General features: G+C 44.1%; 2 protein-coding genes across 3 annotated transcripts in view; one reads left to right on the forward strand and one right to left on the reverse strand.

The window, feature by feature from the left end:
* The window catches only part of Rhoq (ras homolog family member Q), a 38146-nt gene extending 19122 nt beyond the window's left edge, over nt 1-19024 (forward strand). Inside the window, exons 3-5 of one of the 2 annotated variants that reach the window (XM_075955547.1) lie at nt 13680-13844; nt 14121-14216; nt 15874-19024. In XM_075955547.1, the coding sequence (XP_075811662.1) occupies nt 13680-13844; nt 14121-14216; nt 15874-15906 (294 nt within the window). In that variant the 3' untranslated portion in view covers nt 15907-19024. Of the gene's footprint in view, nt 1-13679; nt 13845-14120; nt 14217-15869 lie in introns of both variants that reach the window. The other variant, XM_075955546.1, reaches the window with a different exon arrangement.
* Pigf (phosphatidylinositol glycan anchor biosynthesis class F) overlaps nt 16216-24349 on the reverse strand; it is a 28157-nt gene continuing 20023 nt past the window's right edge. Inside the window, exon 6 of the mRNA XM_075955545.1 lies at nt 16216-16530. Coding sequence (XP_075811660.1) covers nt 16417-16530 — 114 coding nt within the window. The 3' untranslated portion in view covers nt 16216-16416. The remainder of the gene's footprint in view (nt 16531-24349) is intronic.

Below are 24349 nucleotides of genomic sequence, written 5' to 3' on the forward strand. Positions count from 1 at the left end.
CCGCAGCAACTGAGCTGCAGCCCCAGCACCCTCCTGTGTGCTCCAAGTTCTCTCCAAGTTACTTACAATGCTGACACATTGGTAGTTACGTTTCTGTGCTATTAAGAGATAATGACAAGAAATAGTCCCAGAGACAGACACAGGTTCTGTGACTGAGTTGTCACATACATAGAATTGGACTTTTCCAAAAGACTCCCCCACCTCCTTTAGAACCGGAGGTGAAAAGCAACACAAGGCAGCCTCCGACCCGTTGCTGAGGACAGCCTGGCCTAGGCTCCATGCCCTGCAGAGACCGGGCCAGCGAGAGGTAAATCCTCACGTCTTGGGGGAGGATGGTAGACGAGGAGGTCAAGGAAGCAGCAGGAGAGGCAAATGCATCTTGGACTGCTCAGGTATTGCTTCGTTCTGATTGGGCAGCTTAAGTCGTGTACCCATGCAAGAACCAGGGGTAGAGAGTGAACCTCACTACTTAAGTTTAACCCAAACACGGCCCTCCTCTAGCAGGGTGGGACCAGGCTCCCCGGACGCATGTGTCTAACTGGAAGAGGATGACCCTTGAACTGGATCCAGGGTTCTGGAAAGAAGGAAAAGTACAAGGACGCGGGATAGACAACGTCCTCTGCGCCTCGGCACCATAAATGTCCAGATGATGATGGAAGGCTGTGGTGGAAGCAGCAGCAGGAGCTAAAAGCCCGGAGTTTCTCAGTGTGAGGCTCCTGGGCTCCGAGGTCACTGCTGAGTGAGTTTAGAGCAAACATCATTCAGCAGGGACATAGCCCTAGTCCCAGGAGCCAGTTTGATTTCTCTTTAAAAGTGACAATAGCAACCCAACAAATTAGCATGTCCCTTGAGAGTTCGGATAGCTAATACACTTGCTCCAGTCCCCGCTAGCACAGTGCAAGCTTCAGGAAGATTCCTGGCTTGGCCACCAACTAGTAGATACCCGATACCAGGCCCTCAGACCTGCTCCCAGGGAGTCCCCAGGGGATACAGATGAGAGAGGAGGCACCACTGTTTCAGTGCCAGAAAGAGGAGCAGAGTCGGTGCTGTGGAAGTTCAGAGCCAGCGGTGGTGGATCTGAACTCGGCATCCAGCTGAGATCTGTCAGACCAAATAATTTAGAGAGCAAAGGTTAGGAAGTGTGGAGAGGGAAGCAGAGTCGGTTGGTTGGAGATGTGTGCTTGAATTCTTGTGTGCATTAGAGTAGTGCATCGAGGATTTCTGGGTTTCTAGCTCGGGCAGCTTGAGTGGGTAGCAGTTTCTTTTACTGAGGTGGCAAACTTCTGAGTTGCAGATTTGAGAATTTAGTTCACATTGTCAACACGGGAGGTTCTGATTCAACCAGAAGAGGCTGTGGAGTACAGAAGTCTGTCTGGAGCTACCTATGTGATGGCTAAAGTTAAGCATGGTCCACCCTGGCCGCCAGTTTCTTCCCTGATGTGTTTGCCTGTGCTCTGTAAAAATCTTCCGGCCATCCTTCTAGAAGCAGTAGCAAGAACCCTGTGTCTAACCTGCCCCCGAGCCTGGGTTGAGAAGCCACCAGTTCTCTGAATCCAGGCCACCGTCTTCGCCCTCCAGCGTCCAGTGACAGCCTGCCTTGTGGCCCTGTCCACCTCCAGTCTTTTGAAAAAGTCCGATTCTGTGATTTCCCCCTCCCTCCGGGTTTAATGACAGTCTTTGACTTCCATGACTCAGGCTGACTCCCCGACCGGCTTTGCCCCCTGGCCTTGCCCAGTGTCGTCATCAGCATCCATCATGGCCTTGGGGATGACCTCTAACCCTGCTCTCAGACCTCAGGCTGAGATCTTTCCTTCTCCCCTGCCAGAATCCATCTGCCTAGTCAAAACCTTTACTAGTTCCTGGGCCTTTCCTTTCCCAGTGCTGACCGAAGCACTCTGGGGACAACTTTTCCTGACTCAGTGCCTCAGCCTCATCAGACTAAGCCCCTGCCACCCCATCTTATAACAAACGTTTCTCTTCTGTTTGTGCTCACATGAAATCTGTAAGCGCTACAACCTCCCTAGAGTCCTAATTCCAAGTCAGCCTTTAACATTGCACGTGTGAAGCCGGGATATGGGGAAAGGAATCCATCACGAAATATTTATTTCGGTACCAAGTTCCTAGATTCCCAGGGTGGAAGATTCCTGAAATCATCATTCCATAACCAGAGTGACTGACATAATAATGTTTTATTGACTGTTTGGATGCTAAGAGCAGTATTGCCTGCGACCTTCGTCTCCGGTGTCACTGTGATGTTTCAGTGCTTGGAACGATTGTCTCCCTCCTTTGGTTTACACTGAGATCACCTTCCTAGAAAATGTACTTTAACTATGCTAAAAACAAAAATAGATCAGGTCCTAGAGTCATGTGATTACAAAGTTGTTTTCACGTTTCTGACGCCTATACTCAGCAGATAGGGGTAGCAATCTCAGAGTGCCTGTAGAGGCCCCTTTCAGTCAAAAGCAACTCTCGCTTTCCAGGATGTCCTGCAGACGGAATTGTACCATCTAAGGAAAAGCCCCTTGCTAGCCCCTCATTTTATGCCAGAAATGCAGGAGGGCAAGATTCATACCCACTTTTCGCTAGTGTGTGTGCCACATCCAACACCTTGTTTCCAGACCTTAGCTGAGGGAGGGAAGGAGGGAGGGAGGGAGAGAGGGAGAGAAGGAGGGAGGGAGGGGAGGAGGGAGGGAGGGAGAGTGTTGTCTGAGTAAGTGAATGTATGATCCCAACAACATGAAATTCCAGCCAAAAAAAGTCAGGCATTATACCCAGGAGAGTGAGCTGGCATTTAACTCCTTTCCTGGAGCTGGAGGCCAGCTGACCTCTGTTTTAGTAAAAGCGACTTGTAATTATAGCTCCCCACAGTGTAGAATTTCAGTTCCCAAACCTCTCCTACCAGGGGAGTCACCTCATCCTGTACCAAAGAGACAGCACTGGCCGATAGGCTGTGGCTTATCTTTTTTTGGAAAGTCAGCCTGGTCTGCTAGAAGAGCTCAAAGCATGTATCCAGCTCCCTCCTCTCAACATGTGGATGCTATATTTACTGTCTCCACATGGATGGGGAAGCGAGGCTTGCTGGACGGAGGACCATATTTAGCTGAATCTTGATCCTCTGCCTTGTGGGGATCAGCGTAAATAAAACAGAACCCTGAGACTTAAGCTTTCTCTAGGAGAAGTGTTTTCCCAGGGCTACTCACAAGGTGGCATGCAGGTTCAGTCCCCCCCTTTTAAAGAGAGGAGGTACTGGTCCGTGAAGTTCCTCCCACTGGGTGTCATTTAGCCCCAGCTCATCGTATACATTTCCTGTCCTCTGGGCTAACTAAAACTGGCCTTATGATCAGTCAGGTGGCTACAAAGAACGTATCTGTGGAGAAGCTTGCAATCTGGGTCCAAAGCTCCAAAATAATTGGTAAATTAAAAGAGAGACAGACTTGTTTAAACACACACACACACACACACACACAGAGAGAGAGAGAGAGAGAGAGAGAGAGGACACTTCAGAACTCAGAAAGCAAGCCTTCAAGTTCAATAATTCTCTGACTAGAGCTAATCAGGCCCATGACTTACAAATACTATTTCATAACTAAAATGAAGATTGAAAAATAGGAAAAGGCTAAATATGCAAAAAGGTTCTGGAAAAAAACGCAGTCACTTCTTAGGAATTTATAGCACCCTAAAAATGATTTCTCCTCCCCAAATTTCCTTTTGTTTAGCAGTAGGAGGAGGTAGGAGAAAGTAAGTTGGCGAACTCACTGGCCATGGGGTTGAACCGTCTTTATCAATACAGTCTCCACCGGGCAAGGAAAGGGACTTAAATCCCGTTTCTTTGAAAAGTGAGTTGTTGCTGTTGCTGCTACAGTGCTGGGGATCCTCCCGAGGTTACACATACGCTAAGCGAGCTCCTCTGCTGAGCTGCATCCCCAGCCCTGGAGTTACTGTTTAATACTAATTTTTATTTCTAGTTATGCGGTAACGAGTGGGATGGTGTGTGTACGTGAGCACAGGTGTATGGAGGACAGGGGCCTTGCAGCCACTGCGGCCACTGTCAACTGCCTGGCGTGGGTTCTGGCGACAGAACTCAGCCCTCTGTTCTGAGCCATCTCTCCAGCCCCTCTCGCCATACCGAGTCCCTCTGTGGTGCAGGAGGATCTCACCTAGTACCAGGCAAGCGCTCCGCTCCGCCACTGACTAAGGTGGAGAAGAAATGCTGTTTTCACCTGACAAAGTTAACCAGGAAACAAACTCGAAAGTGACAGATTGGCTACACAGAGGAAACAAAGTTTCAGAAGTTATGGTTACCACAAAGGACTCTGGGAATGTCTGTAAGATCTTGTGGGACTTAGGACAAACCTATTTCTCATTCATGAGTTACTCCATCCATGCGCCTGAGCCCACCTGGCCTGGGTGTGCACTCTGTTTGAGGGCTTGGGTGTTTCCAGAGGGCACGGTGCCTATTTTGGACTTGCCACTCGAAACAGATGTTTCGGATGGAGCGGACTGCTGCGAGCATTGGCTGCATCAGTTGCTGCTCTGTGGATAGCAGAGCCGCAGTTGTCGGGGCATTCCTGACGGTGAGGCCGCTTTTCTGTCTCCCAGAATACTCGGCAGCTGCTTTGGACTTAGAAGGCTGGAGCTTGCCTGAAAGAAGTAGTCCTCTGTGACCCACTTGCTCTCATTCCAGGCTGTCTCAGAGGGAGCTCGGAGACTTTGGTAGTGGACTGTATCCTGATCACTGGGGAGTATGGTTTAGCCCTATGGCATTTTTCTGGCCTTGGAAGTATTTGTTGCTGACAACCTCCCATTTTACAGAGAAACTAAGGCTCCCAGAAGTGAGAGGCTTAATGCAGGCCACACCCCCAGTATGTGTTCAGACCTCTTCAGCTGTAAGGCCTGACTCAAATACATTTCTGATATTTTCTTTTCTTGGTGTCTCCTAGTCAGCACTTGGATATATACAACATTCTGACTTGTAAGGGTGTGCGCACAGACATCTTTACGGTGTTCAAAGCCCTAGTGTGTTGTGAGGCACAGTGTGGATTGCATGTTCATTTAACTTCATCGCCTGTTTTTTTTTTAGATTTATTTATTTAATGTGCATCAGTGTTTTGCCTATATACGTGTCTGTGTGAAGACATCAGGTCCCGTGAACAGGAGTTACAGACAGGTGTGGGTGCTGAGAATTGAACACAGGTCCTTTGGAAGAGCAGTCAGGGGTCTTAACTGTTGAGCCATCTCTCCAGGCCCCTCATTGCCTGATTGCTAACACACATCTTTCCTGAGAGAACTCTGTAAATGTTTCTAATGTAGTTTAGAAATCAGATTTTGAGTCTTGCTCTTTCTCCATGTCCTTGTTGACTATAGCACCATTCTGAGCACTCCGGGGCTGTTTAATGGTGATTCTTGGATTAAGCATTTATCTGTTCACCTGTTCAAGCTTCTATCCATGCTGTTGTTGTTTATGATCTTTTTCTGTTTATGTCTTGAATATCCATCTAAATTAGATGCTCCAGGAGATAACGTCAAGCCCCTTGTTTGTGCATGTATATCCTTGTCTGTGTATGTATATCCTTGTCTATGTATGTATATCCTTGTCTGTGCATGTATACCCTTGTCTGTGGATGTATATTTTTGTCTGCTCATGTATACCCTTGTCTGCGCATGTATATCCTTGTGTATGTATATCCTTGTCTGTGTATGTATATCCTTGTCTATGTATGTATATCCTTGTCTGTGCATGTATATCCTTGTCTGTGCATGTATATCCTTGTGTATGTATACCCTTGTCTGTGCATGTATACCCTTGTCTGCGCATGTATATCCTTGTCTGTGCATGTATATCTTTGTCTATGTATGTATATCCTTGTCTATGTATGTATATCCTTGTCTGTGTATGTATATCCTTGTCTGTGTATGTATATCCTTGTCTGTGCATGTATATCCTTGTCTATGTATGTATATCCTTGTCTGTGTATGTATATCCTTGTCTGTGTATGTATATCCTTGTCTGTGCATGTATATCCTTGTGTATGTATATCCTTGTCTGTGCATGTATACCCTTGTCTGCGCATGTATATCCTTGTCTGTGCATGTATATCCTTGTCTATGTATATATATCCTTGTCTGTGCATGTATATCCTTGTCTATGTATGTATATCATTGTCTATGTATGTATATCCTTGTCTGTGTATGTATATCCTTGTCTGTGCATGTATATCCTTGTCTATGTATGTATATCCTTGTCTGTGTATGTATATCCTTGTCTGTGTATGTATATCCTTGTCTGTGCATGCATCTTAGGACATCTTCATGCAATGCAGTCTCAGCCAATATTTGCTGACGGCTTTGGAGTGGCCAGGGTGATCGAATGTTCACTGGCAATGCACAGCAGAGGCAGGCTGTCCAATGTCAGTGGCTGATGAGGAATTTTGTATGGATCTGTATTGTAAACAGATATCCAAAGACCAGCCAGGTGGGAGGAAATGCTCAGGTCTGCAAGGAGGGAGTGAGCATTGAGCTAACGAGGAAAGGCTGGTGGCTCTGCTGGCTGGGCCTTGAGCACAGAACTCTCTGATAGGGTACCCACTTCCGTTCTGTTGCTCCCGAAGACCTGTTGTGTTTTCTGTGAGCATATTTCTCCCCCTGTGTCATCTTGTCATCTGCTAAGTGTATGATCATTTCTACCAGTTCTGGTTTCTAATATTGTAAAACTTGCTCAATAAGTTCTCAGAACCTGGCTGATTAAAACCAGTCTGCGGTAGGCAGTTGGTAGCAAGTCAAGAGTTCCAGTAGTAGCCCAAAAGTCCCGTTACCCATCAGCAGCCCAAAAGTCCCGCTGACAACATTCAGGATTTTGATGTTGGGTAGTTGTCCTTTCGTGCACGTAGCCGTGCTCCTGAGAACGTTCCAGTTAAATGCCTATTTTAACAATTAGAACTAAAGCGTATAATTGGTTTACTAATTAGGAGGACACAGGAGATTTGGTTGAGAAAGTTCTGACTTGGAAAAATGGGCGTTTCAAAGTAAGGGTGCTTGTTCTGCCAACTCTCAAGGTGTTTCTGTTTACAACAGCCTGCCCGAGATGAGAGACTTCGCGAGCCCCGCGTCGTCCCTCTCAGACCCACATTTGAGGTGAAACCGAGGCAGACACCGTACACTGGGGAGAAGGCGCTTTGTGTGAGGCTGGGTACTGTGCGCACAAAGCTAACTTATTCTTTAATTTGTCTCTATTATTAGCCTCCTAATTACGCAGACTGGATGAGAGCAAGAGAGGGCTCCTTCTTAAAATAACTGCCGGTTATCTAGCCCAGGATGGCAGCTAAGAGCAGTTCATTTTAGTCAGTTTAGCATTATTTATTTCCAGGAAGGTCTGTACATACTTTTTACAAAATTCTGTTTTTATAGCTATAGTTCCTGGCATGTAATTATTCTAACATAAAAAATGCAATTTAGTAGATACCTAGAAAGGATCGATCTAATTGTGCTCCGGTATGTCCACGTCACTGGGAAAAGTCAGGCCTGACTCATGAGAGCAATCAGGCTTGGACTAATGTGACTAAGTATTTCTAGGGAACTTTGAATCCAACTATTTTAACTTTCTTTTCACTGCCCCCTAAAGAAGAAGTACAGAGTTCTGTTTCCCTGATGAAATAAACTTGGTTGAAAAAAAAAAAAACTTGGCATTCTTTAAAAAAAAAATACAGCTATTTTTTGATGTTTCCAATAGTCTTAAGCTGGTTGTGTTCCAAAGTGCCCAATTAACACAGCGCTAACAAATCATTTTCCTCCTATTAATCAGAAACGCGTGGTGCCCTCGAGACATTGGTTTGGGTGTTTTGATGAGAGTGTAGAAAATTTTATTTCTCAGGAAAGAAATGTCTCTGTAGTTGCTGGGCGATAAAACCAGGAGCACAGGGTTCCTGGGACCTTGCAAGGACTGTGGAGGAATTGGAGAGTTGGCTTCTCCTGGGACAGGGATTTTATTAAAGCCTGGTATCCTTCCATGTGCTGGGTGCAGGGTGCTGAGTGTTTCAGTGGCTCTGTCTTAGCCATTCCTCCTCATCCCGGGGTAACACCGCATTGTGGAGACTGTTCCTCCTCATCCCGGGGTAACACCACATTGTGTCTGTTCCTCCTCATCCCGGGGTAACACCATATTGTGGAGACTGTTCCTCCTCATCCCGGGGTAACACCGCATTGTGGAGACTGTTCCTCCTCATCCCGGGGTAACACCGCATTGTGGAGACTGTTCCTCCTCATCCTGGGGTAACACCACATTGTGGAGACTGTTCCTCCTCATCCCGGGGTAACACCACATTGTGGAGACTGTTCCTCCTCATCCCGGGGTAACACCACATTGTGGAGACTGTTCCTCCTCATCCCGGGGTAACACTGCATTGGGGTGACTGTTCCTCCTCATCCCGGGGTAACACCGCATTGTGGAGACTGTTCCTCCTCATCCTGGGGTAACACCGCATTGTGGAGACTGTTCCTCCTCATCCCGGGGGTAACACCGCATTGTGTCTGTTCCTCCTCATCCCGGGGTAACACCGCATTGTGGAGACTGTTTCTCCTCATCCCGGGGTAACACCGCATTGTGGTGACTGTTCCTCCTCATCCTGGGGTAACACCGCATTGTGGAGACTGTTCCTCCTCATCCCGGGGTAACACCGCATTGTGGTGACTGTTCCTCCTCATCCCGGGGTAACACCGCATTGGGGTGACTGTTCCTCCTCATCCCGGGGTAACACCGCATTGGGGTGACTGTTTCTCCTCATCCCGGGGTAACACCGCATTGGGGTGACTGTTCCTCCTCATCCTGGGGTAACACCGCATTGTGGTGACTGTTCCTCCTCATCCCGGGGTAACACCGCATTGTGGTGACTGTTCCTCCTCATCCCGGGGTAACACTGCATTTATGGTGCCTGTGAAAACTGGAAACCTAAGTGTGGGAGGAATGATTTTAGTGGGAAGAGCCTGCTCCAGAGCGCTAAGGGCAGGTTTGCTTCACGGCTTTCAGCAGCTTCCATTCTGGAACTGTGCTCTTCCTTTCCGCGTTCCACGTGCCGGCTGTTTGACGGGGTACACGGTGTGAAAGACGTGCTCAGGACGACCGAGTGTACCACCTGACACTCAGACTGCTCTTCTAAAACAGGGTTTTGGAATTTGTTTTAGATTTATTTTATGCACATGAATGTTTTGCCTTGCATGTATGTTTGTGTACCATGTGTGTGTGCCTAGTACCCTCAGAGGTTAGATGAGGGTGTCCAGTCCCCTGGAACTGGAGTTGCAGATGACTCTGAGCTTCCATGTGGGTGCTGGAAATTGAACCTGGGCCCTCTGCAAGAACAAGTGCCTTTAAACCCTGAGCCAGCTCCCCAGCAACCCACATAACTATTAATGCATACTAATTCCAGTACCGGGTTTTTCTGTGATGTATCCATACACTCATATTTATATTTTGGTTGTATCCACCCTCCCAACCCCACGCTTCTACCCTTCTCACTCCCTGTGTCCCTAACCCTTCCCTAGCTGTCCCCAATACTTTCCACAAATGAGAGAAAACATGTTGTCTTTCTCTGGCTGACCTATTTTAACATAATCAACTTCTAGGTCTATCCAGTTTCCTGCAGACGAGATGACTTTGTTGAATGAAATTCTGTTTCATATACAGACCACATTTTCTTTACCCATGCACCTTTTGATGGACGCCTAGCCTGATTCTATAACTAGCCTACCACGGATAATGCCACCGTGAACGTGTATTTTGCTGGGTTCTAATGGCCTCATGTTCTTACAACGGGTGGACCAGTGTCTCCACTGCATCCTGACTCTGATTCTTTTGAATATATACTCTGGGGCAGTATACTGGCTTATATGGTAGTTCAGTTTTCAGAGGCTCCGTATGTGTGATTTAGGACTTCCCTGCTGTTTTTTTTTTTTTTTTGGTGGCTGTCCTAATTTACATTCTCATCAACAGAGAATAAAGGTTCCGTCTGGCCAATATGCCTAGCATCCTAGCTCCTTCTTGCTTTCTTGCCGATAGCCATTCTCATTGGGGTACAAGAGTGTAATTAGTGTCATTTTGACTTCCTTTTCCTTGACTGCAGAAGACATTCAGTATTTTTTTTCTGGTGTTTCCTTTTTAGATAAGTGTCTGATTGTATTATTTGCTCTGATGTATCTTTGCTTGTTTCTTAGCTGCCCGGGGTCAAACCCTACTTTCCTCATTTCTCACGGATACCTCTCTCCACCCTTGTAGGCCAGAATGAGCATAGTTCATCGCGTCCCTGCCTGCGTGCAGCCAGTTGTATGGGAGCTCGCCTGCTGCCTAGGGCCTGGTTTCTAAACACAGGGCTCAGATGTAGTCAGAAGGAAGTTGAAACCTCCACACTGGAAAGTAAAGCCAGACGGCAGGACAGACAGCCTAGCAGTTAGGAGCACTGGCTGCTCTTGTAGATCACCTACATGGTGGCTCACAACCATCTGCAATTCCAGTCTCAAGGCATCTGACACCTCTTCTGGCTTTGTAGGCACCAGGTATACGCACGTACACACACACACACACACACACACACACACACACACACACACTTATATATTCAGGCGAAATACCTGTATCCATTAAATAAATAGAAAAAATAAACGAAGATTGTAGAAATGTGGGGATGACATTTCCCTATTGTTCTGTCACCTCGGAAACTTTCACTGCCTGTGGCCCTTTGATGAGCCAGCAAAGCTGCTGTAGAATATATTGTCATTTGAAATGTAACACAATCCTAATTAGTCTTATTAAATAAAAACCTGGAGCTGGGCAGTGGTGGAGCAGGCCTTTAATCCCAGCACTTGGGAGGCAGAGGCAGGCAGGTGGATCTCTGTAAGTTCAAGGTCAGCCTGGTCTACAAAGCGAATTCCAGGACACCCAGGGCTGTTACACAGAGAAACACTGTCTTGAAAAACAAAAAACAAACAAAAACAAAAACCACCCAGAGTCAGATATTAAGGGGTGAGAGTTGAACGATCAGAAGAAGCAGAGCAGCCAGCCACTAGAGGTCCAAATAGGCAAGATCCCGTCTCTACGAATCCTCAGACTGACTGCCTTGAGCTGCTGTTCCTCCCAGTTTATAGTCCTTTTTCTGCTCAGCCACATCCCTGCCTGTCTCCACCTTCCTCGTGCTGGGATTAAAGGTTGAGCCACCGCCTGCTTGGCTCTGTTTCTCTAGTAGACTTGATTCAATCTCTTGTGTCCCAGGGTGGCCTTGAACTCACGATGGTCCGTCAGCCTCTGTCTCCTGAATTAAAGGTGTGTGCCACCACTCCTGGCCTCTATGGCTAACTAGTGTGGCTAGCTCCATATTCTGATCTTCAGGCAAGCTTTATTTGTTAAAGCACGAACAAAATATCACCAAATGAAAGACTCACAAAAAAAAAAATAGAAAAGTTAATGTCCATAGACAAGGATTTAGATGTTATACATCAGCCCTTTTTATCTGTGGGTTTCATATCCAACTATGAAATTTTAACCAACTATGGATTGAAATATTTGGGGGAAATATACAATGCATGCAGATCTTTATTCCTGCCGTCATTCCCTAAGTGTCTTAGTTGGGGTTTCCATTGCTATGATGAAACACTATGACCAAAAAGCAAGTTGGGGGGGGGATTTATTTGGCTTACACTTCCAGATCATAGTCCATCACTGGAGGAAGTCAGAACAGAAACTCAAACAGGGCAGGAAACTGGAGGCAGGAGCTGATGCAGGAACCATGGAGGGGAGCTGCTTACTGGCCTGCTTTCCATGGCTTGCTCAGCCTTCTTTCTTATAGAACTCAGGACCACCAGCCCAAAGATGGCACCACCCACAATGGGCTGGGCCCTTCCCCATCAATCACTAATTAAGAAAATGCTTACAGGTTTGTCTACAGCCCCATCTTATGCAGGCATTTTCTTAATTGAGGCCCCCTCCTTCCCAGTGACTCCAGCTTGTGTCTGGTTGACATAAAACTAGCCAGGACACTAAGAGATACAGTCAGCTAACTTTGTGTTGATTAGGCACTCTAAGCAATGGCTTAAGATGCACACAAGGGTGGATAGTGGTTACACATAAGTAATGGCCCCATTTTATAGAAGGGACTTGGAGCATCTGAAGATTTGGGTGTCATGGGGATTCTGGAACTAGTCACTCACAAGTAGGGGGAGGTGCTGGGACTGAAGTTAAAAATGTCAGACGGCGTGGAAGGAAAATTCTTCAGTGGAGAGTAATGCTGCAGAAGCTAAATGGAAGATCTTTGGGAATATTCTCTTAGTTCCGCACTTATACAGTTCTGGTAGTAAAGTGGGTCATTTAAGGGATAGTCTACTCCAAAACCAGTTTCCGAGAAAGCAGATGAGTCTAGCCATGGCGGAAGTGGAACCCCGACTCTGTTCTCTTGCTAGAGTGTACATAAAATTCAGTGTCACAGAAAAGAGATCACGCAAAATGAGATAGTTATTGTGTGGCAGAAACTAAAACCTGTGAGGAAGGAAACCCCGAAGCAGCGGTTGTGACCTGTAATAGTCCAGTGTAGTCAGGAAGGGAGTCCCGACCCATGTAATAGTCCAGTGTAGTCAGGGAGTCCCGAAGCAGCGGTTGTGACCTGTAATAGTCCAGTGTAGTTAGGAACGGAGCCCTGACCCATGTAATAGTCCAGTGTAGTCAGGAACGGAGCCCTGATGCAGCGGTTGTGACCTGTAATAGTCCAGTGTAGTCAGGAACAGAGCCCTGAAGCAGCGGTGTGACCCGTGTAATAGCTCAGTGTATTTTGGTGTGGTGATTACCAAGGCAGAGTAGACAAGGTGCCTGCAGAGTAAAATGTATGTGTGGCTTTATGGATGTGTGTATATATGGAAAGGGAAAAAAAGCTGGCAAATACAAAGAAAACATTTGGGAAAGAAAGGGAAGTGGGAGGGGTTGTGACTTACACATTTAATATCCATATACCGTATGCACAAAGGATGGGAGGGGAGAGGGAGGGAAGAGGACAAGAAAAGCAAAACTAAAGAGTCTCCGTGAAGGTTCATTAATCACTAAGAACGCTGTCAGCCCCAGCTGGAAGCCCAGCATCTTTACTCTGGGTCTCCATCCTCTGTATGTGAATCACAGTTTTCAGGAATAAGTCCGTGAAAGACCATGTTGGACTTACTTGTACCATTGTAATACTTGCTGTACTTATTCAGTGTGTGTTATTATGTTAGAATACTTAGCATCAAGCTCGTCTTGGGTCTTTGTACAAACTTTGCAGTGATAGCTTTAGGAATCAGTGTATTCTGTCTCTCTTCCCCTCCCCGTGTGTGTGTGTGTGTGTGTGTGTGTGTGTGTGTGTGTGTGTGTGTTTTGAGGTGGGAATCTCACTTTGTAGCTCAGGCAGGCCTAGAAGTCTCCATCTCCATTCCTTAGCCTCCCAAATGCTGGAGTTACGGAGTGGGCCACCCTATTTTCTTAGTTTTTATTTGATTTGTTAATTGTATTAAATTGTTTTACCAAAAAAAGATGAAAAACAAAAACAAGTGGAATCATCTTATTTCATGGAGAGATACAGTCCTGGATGAACTTTTTGATTCATGTGACCTAATGTATTTATTGTTACTAATTGGTAGACATGTAAGTGTAAATAATGACTTCTCATTTTATTTGTCCATAGGAAGACTATGATCGTCTGAGGCCTTTATCTTACCCCATGACTGATGTCTTCCTCATATGCTTCTCTGTGGTAAATCCAGCCTCATTTCAAAACGTGAAAGAGGAATGGGTACCGGAACTTAAGGAATATGCACCAAATGTCCCCTTCTTACTAATAGGAACTCAGGTGTGTCTGCTTGGATTTTATTATGTTAAGAATAAGCTCTCCAGCTAGTTTGGAGGGTTGCTGTCAGACAAAAGACCCTAGGATTAGCAAATGATGTGTTTAACAAGTTTCAAATGGTAATTCCTCTCATTTTTACATAAAAATAATTCTCCCAAATTATATTAATATCTTTTAAATCCTGTTTTATTTTTTAGTATGTGGAACTTAAATGGGACTATATGCATTGGTTTCTTTTAAAATATACATCATGGGACATTATCGATCTTTCTTAATTAGATTGATCTCCGAGATGACCCCAAAACTTTAGCAAGACTGAACGACATGAAAGAAAAACCTGTCTGTGTGGAACAAGGACAGAAACTAGCAAAAGAGGTAATGAGTTCCTGCTGGATTTCCCATGAATGTGAAGTCACAGCAGAAGCCAGCTGCGCTGTGCACTGTGTCCCAGGGCTGCTGGGTACTTCTCTCCCCTTATCTCTCTTATCTCTGCGTTGGTGTCACAAGGAAAGACAGTTTCCCTGACTGTAGACGAGAAAGAATGGGGACGTGCTTCTAAATATCAGGGGGGCTTGCCTGAGATCTCGCAGTAAAATTGTCAGAGCTGGGCTTCCAGGTCACATGCCTGTCTATGGTATGCTTACAACTATGATGTCTATAAAGCCATTGGTAGGTGGCTTTGTAAAAGCCAGAAGCAGGTGCTTAGACATCACACCTTTCTTAATTATTGAAATATTTGTAGTGTGCCAAATTCGGCTCTGCTTTCGGTGTAGTTGAAGTGACATTGGGTAACAGTTTAAATGTGTGGCTAAAAAGAAAAATATGGCTAGATTTCTAAAACATATTTACAGATACATAGAATACCTTTTAACTCATATTTTCCCTTACCCCAAAGCTAGATTCTTTTCCCTTCCACATTGGATGATTCTTCCTCCTCCTCCTCCTTCTTTTCCATTAGCTTTAATAGGATTTTTGTGTAAGTACTATCTAATGAGGTCTTTTAAAATATACTATTAAGAGATAGGAAGAAGCAAGAGAACTTTCTGGAGGACAGTTTTCCCAAAGCAAATAGAAAGGACTTCACCAACAAACCACTTGAGAAATTGCTTGCATCTGACTTTATCATCTTGGGGAGAGAAGGAATTTCTTTAATGCACAAAGGCAAAAGTTCTAAGTGCGGAGAGTGGACTACAAAATGTGCTATCATATCAGGTGCTGGAAATAAAGTCGGCCAATGTGTAGAGCACTGGCGTCTCAGCATACAGCAGCCCCTTACATAAGATGAATTAGTCAGCAGAGAGCGTATGTCCCTGCAGAAAGTGGGCTAAGAGCATCCATCTTAGGCCACCAGGTCAGAGGCAAGCACGGGCCTCCACTCCAAGGAGACTGCGCTACTTGCCAGGTGGCAACACAACAGAACAACATTGAGTTCCTTCCCTGCTCTTGAGACTTTCTCTTTTTTTGAGGGAGAGAGATCAAGCCTAAGGTTGTGAGCATAGAGCTAGAGAGCCAGAAGCAATGTGTCACCTGGAGAACACAGTAGGGACAGAGCAGCGTGGCGATCCTGAGACACTGACACTGGAGAATGACCAGCGTCTACACAGTGAGCAGTCACTTGCCTATCGCTCCCACCTCCGGCTTCTCCGCTGTCTGGGCTGTGTCAAGTACCTCCCACATAGGTCTTTGGGTCTTGCTCGGCTCCTCGGGATTCCTCACTGCTCAACCTTGACCTGAAAGGCTTCTCTTGACTCCCTCTGCTCTTTCTCCCCAGCACTTGCCTGTGTCTGCTGTGCTCCTTTAGTCCTCAGCACTTAAGCAGTAGCAAGTATCTATTTGATGAATGAACTTTTCATAGAGAAATCTAGAAGGCCATACACTAGCATTTCAACAACTGTCTCCCTCTGGAGATTATGAATATGGGTATTAATTGGCATAGCTGTATTTTACAACTTCCCATACAATGAATGTGCTGTTACTGAGTTCTATAAAAACTGTTTTATGTAATCGTGGCTTTTCTTTTCTTCCCAGATAGGCGCATGCTGCTATGTGGAATGTTCAGCTTTGACCCAGAAGGGTTTGAAGACTGTTTTTGATGAGGCTATCATAGCCATTTTAACTCCAAAGAAACACACAGTTAAAAAAAGAATAGGATCAAGATGTATAAACTGTTGTTTGATTACGTGAGAAAAGTCTGTAGCGGCCAAGGAAACTGTCCATTTCTCCCAGAAAGCATTTGAAATGCTACGGCAATGTCCTGACCTCTTACAATGAAGCAGTTTAACTTGAGGGGGGAGGGAACCTGTCCCCAGCATTCTACAGAGTTCACAGAGAATGTTTCTTAAAGGTCTAAGCGGCAGCAAACAGCATCTGAAGCCACAGTCTACTATAAATACTTTATTTCAACTAGAAGGTACAATCTCTCAGGGGTTTCATAGTTAAAAGCTACAATCACATCACGTTGAGACAACATTGACAAACAACAGTGCTGTAAATGGACCCGCTTGGCTTTGACCATCCACCTCTGCACAGCCCTTATGGAATCTGCACCAAGAAACAGCTTCTCCCTTTCCTCCTCTTAACTGCTCTTGTATGTGAGTTGCTTTCTATTCCAGTATATCCAGAGTGGTGAGCTCACCAGGCCAGCCACGTAGCCAAAGGTTGCTCCGAGTGTACAGGAGATGGGCCACACCTGAGGAAAGAATTATGAAATCAAAACCAACTGATGTTTTATTATTACTTGAGCACAAATTAAGTATAACATAAACATTTCTATAGCGAAGCTTAATGTGCTTTCTTAAAGAATGCCAAAAAGTTTAATAGGTCATAATTGCATTTACCATGAACACTAAAACATTTTAGTTAATGTGCATCAAAAGGTAGCAAGGCTTCTGGCAACTGTAGATGTAGTTTGATGTTCCCCAAATTGCATGAAATACATGCTAAGGTACAAATTTAAAAATTGGGTCATAGTTTGCCATAATCCTGAACTCAGTGTAGCTCTCTGAGTTAGATGGTCATTTTTCTAATTCCCACTTTGGCTGTGTACATCAAAGGAAACAAGAAGGGAGTGGGCTGACAAACCTTAGAAACCTTCAGTGGGGTCAGGGAAGACCTAGAATCTAAGCATGTTCTGTGGAATGTGAGGGTGTTTGGCTTCCATGAGCTACAGATTCCGTAGCCACAGAGGGTACAGCCCACAGCTTATACACATAGAGTACAAGGCAAACAATACTACAGGCTTCCCAAGACGGTCTCTCCAGCCATGTCATACTTTATTAAACCAGAACTAAATAATGGTGATTTCTTTAATGCCGCAGACAGGATATGTGGGTCCCTACATAAAAAGCCCTGTGTAAAAAAATATGGGGAGCAAACTTCCATGTCTCTTTGTAAAGCTTATTCGGTGTACTGGAGCCACTGCTGAACCTTTTCGGGGAATAGGCCATCACAGTGTACTGGAGACAAACCACCTTAGTAACTGGCTGGTACCATTTGGTTTTCTTCCTCAATCTGCTATGGATCTGCCTTATTCTAAACGCCATGCAACAGACAGTAGTGTTAGATGACGCTTCCGTGAGAACCACCTCATGCAGTTTAGGGAAGCATAATCTAATCCATATCGTGTTGCCGGCCTTTCTTAGATTTAAATTTGCTGTTGCTTAAACTACGACTTGTCTTTAGCGAGCTTCTGTTATCCTCCAGGACTTGTGCTCACTGCTTTGTCTACTGCACAGATTGGGTAATGGAACACTAAACATTGATACTTGAAAATGACAGCCTTAAATGTTCTACCAGTCACAAATCTAGATGTACTGTCTTGCATGTGACTTTGTAGGAGTTTTTGAAGTCTAAGCACCACACGCCCCCACTTGGTAGTGGACAGTCTACTGGACAAGAGCTTTCTCTTGGAAGTGGACGTGGGATGTCTTTTTCTCCAAGCAGCGGTGGTTCACATTAAGCATCATGGCCTTATGTATGCTCAGATGGGGCTTCTGTATCTTCCCCATTTTGTTCTGGTCTGTTTTTAGATAGAACTGAAAGAAACTGTATAATGAGTTAACATGCTAGCTAAGTTGTCAAACCCATGATATGAAGGAATCCCGACAGTAAAGTGTTATTCATTTCCACGTTGCCTTTGGAGATTTGATGGGTTTGGGTCTTGGTTTTTCTCTTTTTTTCTTCAAATCTACATTTGTGAAACCCTTGACACTTAGTGTGTTAGGCAGTGAAGTTAAAGTCGAGAGAAATGGACTAAGAATCGGGAAAGGGGCACTGGTCATGCTGTGACCATGGGAACGCTCTCCAGTGTCCCTCCCACTCACGAGCTTTCCCTCTCTTCTGACTCACAGCACTCACAGTGGGCATCACCTTTTCAGCTCCCCTTTCTGCAGATGGGAAGAACCATGTATATAGAATACTCGAACTCTAAGCAGATGATTGTATCATCTGAACCTGAGGTGCCTTAGGTACTCTATTTACCTTGATGGGGTTTGGAGTTCCCATTGCTTGTTAAAAGCTCTTTGTGTTGGTTATTTAGTATTTCTTTTTGCAAAATCTTCTCTGCCACTTTAACCAAAAAAACCAAAGATTTGTTTTCTATTCATGGGCAGATTATAGAGAATATGCCTTATTTTTCAGAAGCATATCTTCATTAAAGGCTTAGGCTGCGACAGAAATTCAGACTAGTCTCTGGAAAATTCCCTTTCAAACTAGTGAAATACCTAAGAAAGAAAATACGTTTCAAAACTATTTTATTAACATGAATTGTGCTAGTGAATGCAGTGCTTCAAATAAGGTCATGTATGAACGAACTTAGAAGAAATTATAATTCATCAGTGTTTGCACAGAAAATTTGTTCTGAAGTCCTTTAAAATTGTTAGGGGAATCTCATAGAACTTTGCTAATGTGTGCCCTTACTCCATCCTTACATTGTAGCTTACTTGCAATGAATTATATTTCCAATAAGTAAGAGCTTGGGTTCCTGCTATTTGTTATGAATTATCTTAGTTACTTTAGATATTGCTTCCATTTGACTTTTTAATTATTGGTTTTAAATACCAAATTAAATACTGGTTTGTTGGTTGTTGCTTTTTAAGTGATTGTTACTTCAACAGCGTCCCTTCCTAACATATGGGGTCATAAATAAAATGAAATGCAGTTTACTATTTATGTAAAGCACTCAACTTCTCACCTCAGTAGTTTTTATTTAATCTCTTCCCTCTGCTTTGAGACTGCTCACCCCTGGCAATGTGTGAGCACCTGCACCCTCTACAAAGTCCTCTGTCGGTAATGTGTGAGCACCTGCACCCCCTAAAAGGCTCTCAGTCAGAGTGTGGGAGAGAGTAACAATCCCTGTGGCTCCCAGCCAAATTCCAATTTCAGGCACTAAATTCTGTTTTAATCACTCTGTGGTTCACTGTTCTCAAACACACAGACATACTCAGCCACACACTTTAGACAGCTGTCATACTTCACTTCCAAAGAATGTGGAAAAATGAAATAAATGTTGGTTTAAATGATTTTCTCCTCTAAGGGGTTAAAGCTCGGAACATTCAGTAAGTCGCTGTTATGTAAAGCTCAAGACAGCCATACCATCAGCAAAAGAAAATGTCCCAACTTTCCAGACGGTTTTCTAGTGATGGTGCAGGCTTTGTGCCTTTCAGAAGGCTGGCATGGCTCTCCGGTGACACACAAGTCCTTAACAGTTAACAATCTCCTACACGCTTCTTGCTGGCTTCCTTACAATTGCTTTAAAATGTTTAAAACCACACCACAGCACAGAATTCATCCCGACTTATCAACTCAGCCCAGCTTAATTATATTTTAATAATGAGATCTTAAGTTTTCCATTTAAAACTATTTTCCTGTTTCACAGAAAGACTTGTTTTAAGATTCTTTATGGCACGTTCGTATTTCTTGAGAATCTCTAGAACCTGTGTGCTATTTCAGCTGCAGAGATACAAGCACTTCTCCAAATTATGATGATCTGAGATCACCATATAATTACTTGGTTTTATGTAAGGAAAATAGGAAATTGAGAACAAAGACATTCATGTTAAGAAAGCCATTCATAGTTTGCCACCAAAGTGATGATCATTTTATTTAATTCCTTTTAACTTCAAATATTTCTTTAAAATCACTAACTGGAAGAAACATCTCATGTTATATAACAACATAATGCAATGCAAGTAGATAAAATTAGTAAAGTTATCAAAAGAAAACCCTATTTTAGAGATGAGCAGCTTCATCGGGTACAAAGTCAGCATCCTAGCTATGCACAGTGCACCTGCCTCTCGTCCGAGCACTCGGGAGGCGAGGAAGAGGATGGTTCGTTTGAAGTATGAAGGATGCCATCTTAGGGTGGCCATGCTATAACGAGTCACCACATCCAAGAGCAACTTGGGGAAGAAAGAACGGGTTTACTTGACTTCCACTTCCACATCTCTCTATCCATCATCTAAGGAGGTCAGGACAGGAACTCAAACAGGGCAGGAGCTGATACAGAGGTCATGTCTGCTTATAGAACCCAGGACCACCAGCCCAGGAGTGGCACCACACACAATGGGTTGGACCCTCCCACACCACTAGTTAAGAAAATGCCCTATAGACTTGCCGAAGCCCCATCTCATGAAAGCGTTTTCTCACTGAGGTGCCCTCCTCACAGATGAGTCTCGCTTGTGTCTGACTAGTACAGCTGCAAAGCAAGACTTTATAACTCACAAAAATCTCGCCTTTGACCTTGTACTTCAGAGGCTGGATCACCACGCGCTTGAGGCCAGCCTGGCTACAGCATACTCAAAAAAAAAAAAAAAAAACAAGACTCCAAGAAAAAAAAAAGGAAAACAAAAAGCCAACTCAAGCAACCCCCTTCCCCCAATAAATAATGGTGCCTTGCTTTCTGGGCACCATTATGTTTCTTCCTATAAATTATGTTACTGTGGTTTTTTTTTTCCTTTATCACTTGAATAAGAACAAAAAAAGGTCTGTTTTCTCAAAGTAATAAAAATTAATAAAGATTTTATATTATCTAGTATAGAATTTGGGTAAATGAAACCAGTAGTAAGTTTTTTCCAGAAATAAAATAATTTCATCTTCATAAGCCAAAAAGCACTTTTAAAATATACAAATAAACTGAACATGTGTGGTTTTTTTATGTGAAATAAACACTGCTTGAAAGGAACAGTGTAGGCTGGGGCAGATGGCTCAGCAGTGAAGAGCACTGGCTGCTTTTCCAGAGGACCGAGTATGGTTTCCAGCACCACCTGTGACTTCAGTCCTGGGATTCAACACCCACTTTTGTCCTCTGTGAACACACAGCACATACATGGACACAAATATGTAAAATAAGTAATCTAACAAGAGCGTGTCACTTTGCTGTCCTAGGAAAGGAACTGCTCCCGCACATCTATGCAGTGTGCGGTATTTCTCGACTGCACTCTAGCTGGCATATACAGTGATTAAGAACACAGGATTTGAATCTTGACTTAAGATTTACTAAACATGTGGTCCTTGGCGAGATCTAGCCATTTTGTGCTTAGTTTCTGTGTCCAGTGTACACCCTGCAGGTGCTCACACATACACAGCAATAATAAATATCAATGTAAAAAACCATATGATTCTTTTTCGCCAGGATAGAAAATCGTATTTTTGAAATATACATTTTCTAAAATTCACAAATGTCACAAATTCTTGCATAATTTGAAACTAGAAGTCCTAGGATTATAACTGAATTGGTCACTGCAAAATGCTAAAGTAAAGGATAAAACAAAGATCACTGGTTTGACTGAATGAGGACTTACATGATTTTAGGTTAATTGGTATTTCCCTTACTGAAGGGATTATACTGTATTCAAGTAAAATGTTAATATATAGTTACACATTTCAAGACTGGGGAAAGTAGTACTTAACGGAAAATGATTCTGGGTTAAGGATGCGCCCTTTGTAAGCTGTGCTGACAGGACTGAGGCAGCTTATGTGCATGCATTTGTGTGTTCAGGAGTGTTTACTATCACTTTTAAGGAGTCCTGACCAGGAATTCACCGCTCCACAAGTAATTTCCTAACTACGTGTTCTTTGTAGTAGGAGAAAGGTCAGAGTAAATGCAGGTCAGTGTCCATTTGCAATTAGCAAACTAGGCCCAGATGAGCAGCTCCCTACACCAGAGGGCAGCATTTGCATTAGGAGTATCCAAGGCAACACAGGCAAGACCAAATTCAAAGGAAACGTAAATCATCATTTGAAGGCGGTACATGACCAGACCTCGTCAGACGGATTCGAACAGTTCAGGCAAGTAAACCCACTAAAAAGTAGCTTGCGAGAGACATAGAACTGGCTGCAGAGAGCTAACAGCCCTTCCTCTGCGATTCATCAGTTTATCCCTATTTACTCTGATGACACCACATCTGGAGGCTCAGAAACACCAGTAATTCCAGGTGAGGTTTCCAGTGTCCCTTCTGGACTCCATGGGCACACACACGTGCACAGACACACAAACAAGTAAGTCTTTAGAAGGAGTAAGTGGAACACGACAGTTGTCACTTTCCTATAGTCGCATGCTACATATGTGTGCACACACTTGAAGAAAAAGCATGAGTTTTACAGTACAACAGCACTGTAAATTAGCTTTAAATATGCTTCTAAAAATGTATTAAATTTTGGTCTAAAAATACAGACATCTCCGGGGTGATGACGACAGTTAGAGGAAACAATGTGGGAGAAGAAAACAATTTAATATCTAAAGAGAACAAAGCTACGGCCTGAAAGAAACAAACACTGTTTCAGTCTCCAGCAGTGAAGAGAATCACGGTGTAGGTGGAGCTTTTGTTCGGATCCTAAATCGTTCCTTTTCCAGTCAAATAATGGTGAACATGGAGTGTACTCTTCCCTTCCACACATTGTGGGGGTTAAGAACAGGAATGAGATCCACCTTGTATTACAGCTGCCATGATTACATTTCCTTTGGCACAGCACCAAGACCCATGCCTGGAACATAGAGACCTACAAATGACTCATGTTCTATTTGTATCTGAAATGTCACACAGAATTGAACACGATATGAAATTCAAGAACCTCAATAAACTGGCTTAAGAAAATACCAAAGAAACAAAAGGAAAGTAACTCACTTAAGGACTACCAGCAGAAAGAACAGGACTAAAAGCAGACGGTGAGAGCTCGGTATACATAACGAAGCTGCCATTTGTGTATGCTGAAAGATTTGTCAGCAAACCACACCTTTCATAGGTCACAGCAGTGTGGTAGGTACCTCCTACCCTGCTTTCTGTAGCCACCTTCTTTTGCTGCCTTCTACACAGGGAGGGAGGTCTTCCTTCAACTATGGAAATATCCAGTAGTTTCATCACCTGTCACTACTAAAATATTGAAAGCTCACATTAAGTTGAAAGTAAGTTTTCATTGGCACCAATTTTCCACGAGCCTTCCCTGTCCCTTAATGAAGAATCCATCTGAAAACTACAAACATGCCTGAGATTTCTCATTTCATTCAGAACACCATCAACGCCTGGCCACAGGAACATTACAAAATCAAATTTGAATTCAGAGTAGAGAAAACAGCATTAAAGTGTGACAGGCTTTTTGTTGGCTGTGTGTTTTTAAAGAAACCAGATGCTCCTGTTTCTCCAAAATATAAATAAAACAGAACCCAGAGATGCTTGCTCTGAACATACCTTAAACATATCAAGTGTGTACTGAGCTACAAGGAACAAAGAACTAAAATTCCCCTTTAATAGCATGTTGTATCTCACAGGGGAGTTACACAGCATACCGTTCTCCTGAAATTTCTCACAGGAGAGTTACCCAGTATACCGTTGTCCTGAAATTTCTTCTGCTCTGGCACAATCCCCACATTAGGAAATGCCATTATCCCCTTATCTCCTTTACCGCTTTTCTGGCAGATTCTGGCAACATTATGAGCCACCATGAGGTCTTGTTCTGTAGAGTTTGATTTATTAAAAAATAACAATAGCACCACAAAAACTTTGTTTGCTGAAAATGAAAGTGAAAGAAAAAAACAAAACCTCATCACTCCTCCGGTTTGTTAGAAAACCCTAAAAGGAGCGTGGAGGACTGAGTAGAAGGCCCGAGACGTCGATTCGCTTCTTCCCTATGCAGACGTGTCCCCCTTTAGAAGGGTGACAGCGAATGAGCCAGGCTCTCACTGGTAGAACTCGAAAACGAACAAAACAGCCAGTGTATCCCAGCTGAATGAAATGTTCTCAATAATGATGACTAACAACTTGTAATGGATTCAAATTAGCTAACTAGAAAATCTTTGTTTAAAGTCCCTCATTCAGAAGATGGCTCAGTAGTATCCCAAGCTGCTGTCACCCCAGGAGACAGGAGCCAGAGAGGCAGCTAGCTAGGTGTACACAGTGACGATGAGGCGCCACCACCGGACTGCCCCGTGTGCAGTAGTGCACAGTGCACACTCACAGAGATTCAAAAGACCAATTCAGTCAGCACCTGGGATGTGGGGAAAGGAGGATCAGGTG

The sequence above is a fragment of the Microtus pennsylvanicus genome, chromosome 21 (assembly GCF_037038515.1).
Source record: "Microtus pennsylvanicus isolate mMicPen1 chromosome 21, mMicPen1.hap1, whole genome shotgun sequence".
NCBI classification, from domain to species: Eukaryota; Metazoa; Chordata; class Mammalia; order Rodentia; family Cricetidae; genus Microtus; species Microtus pennsylvanicus.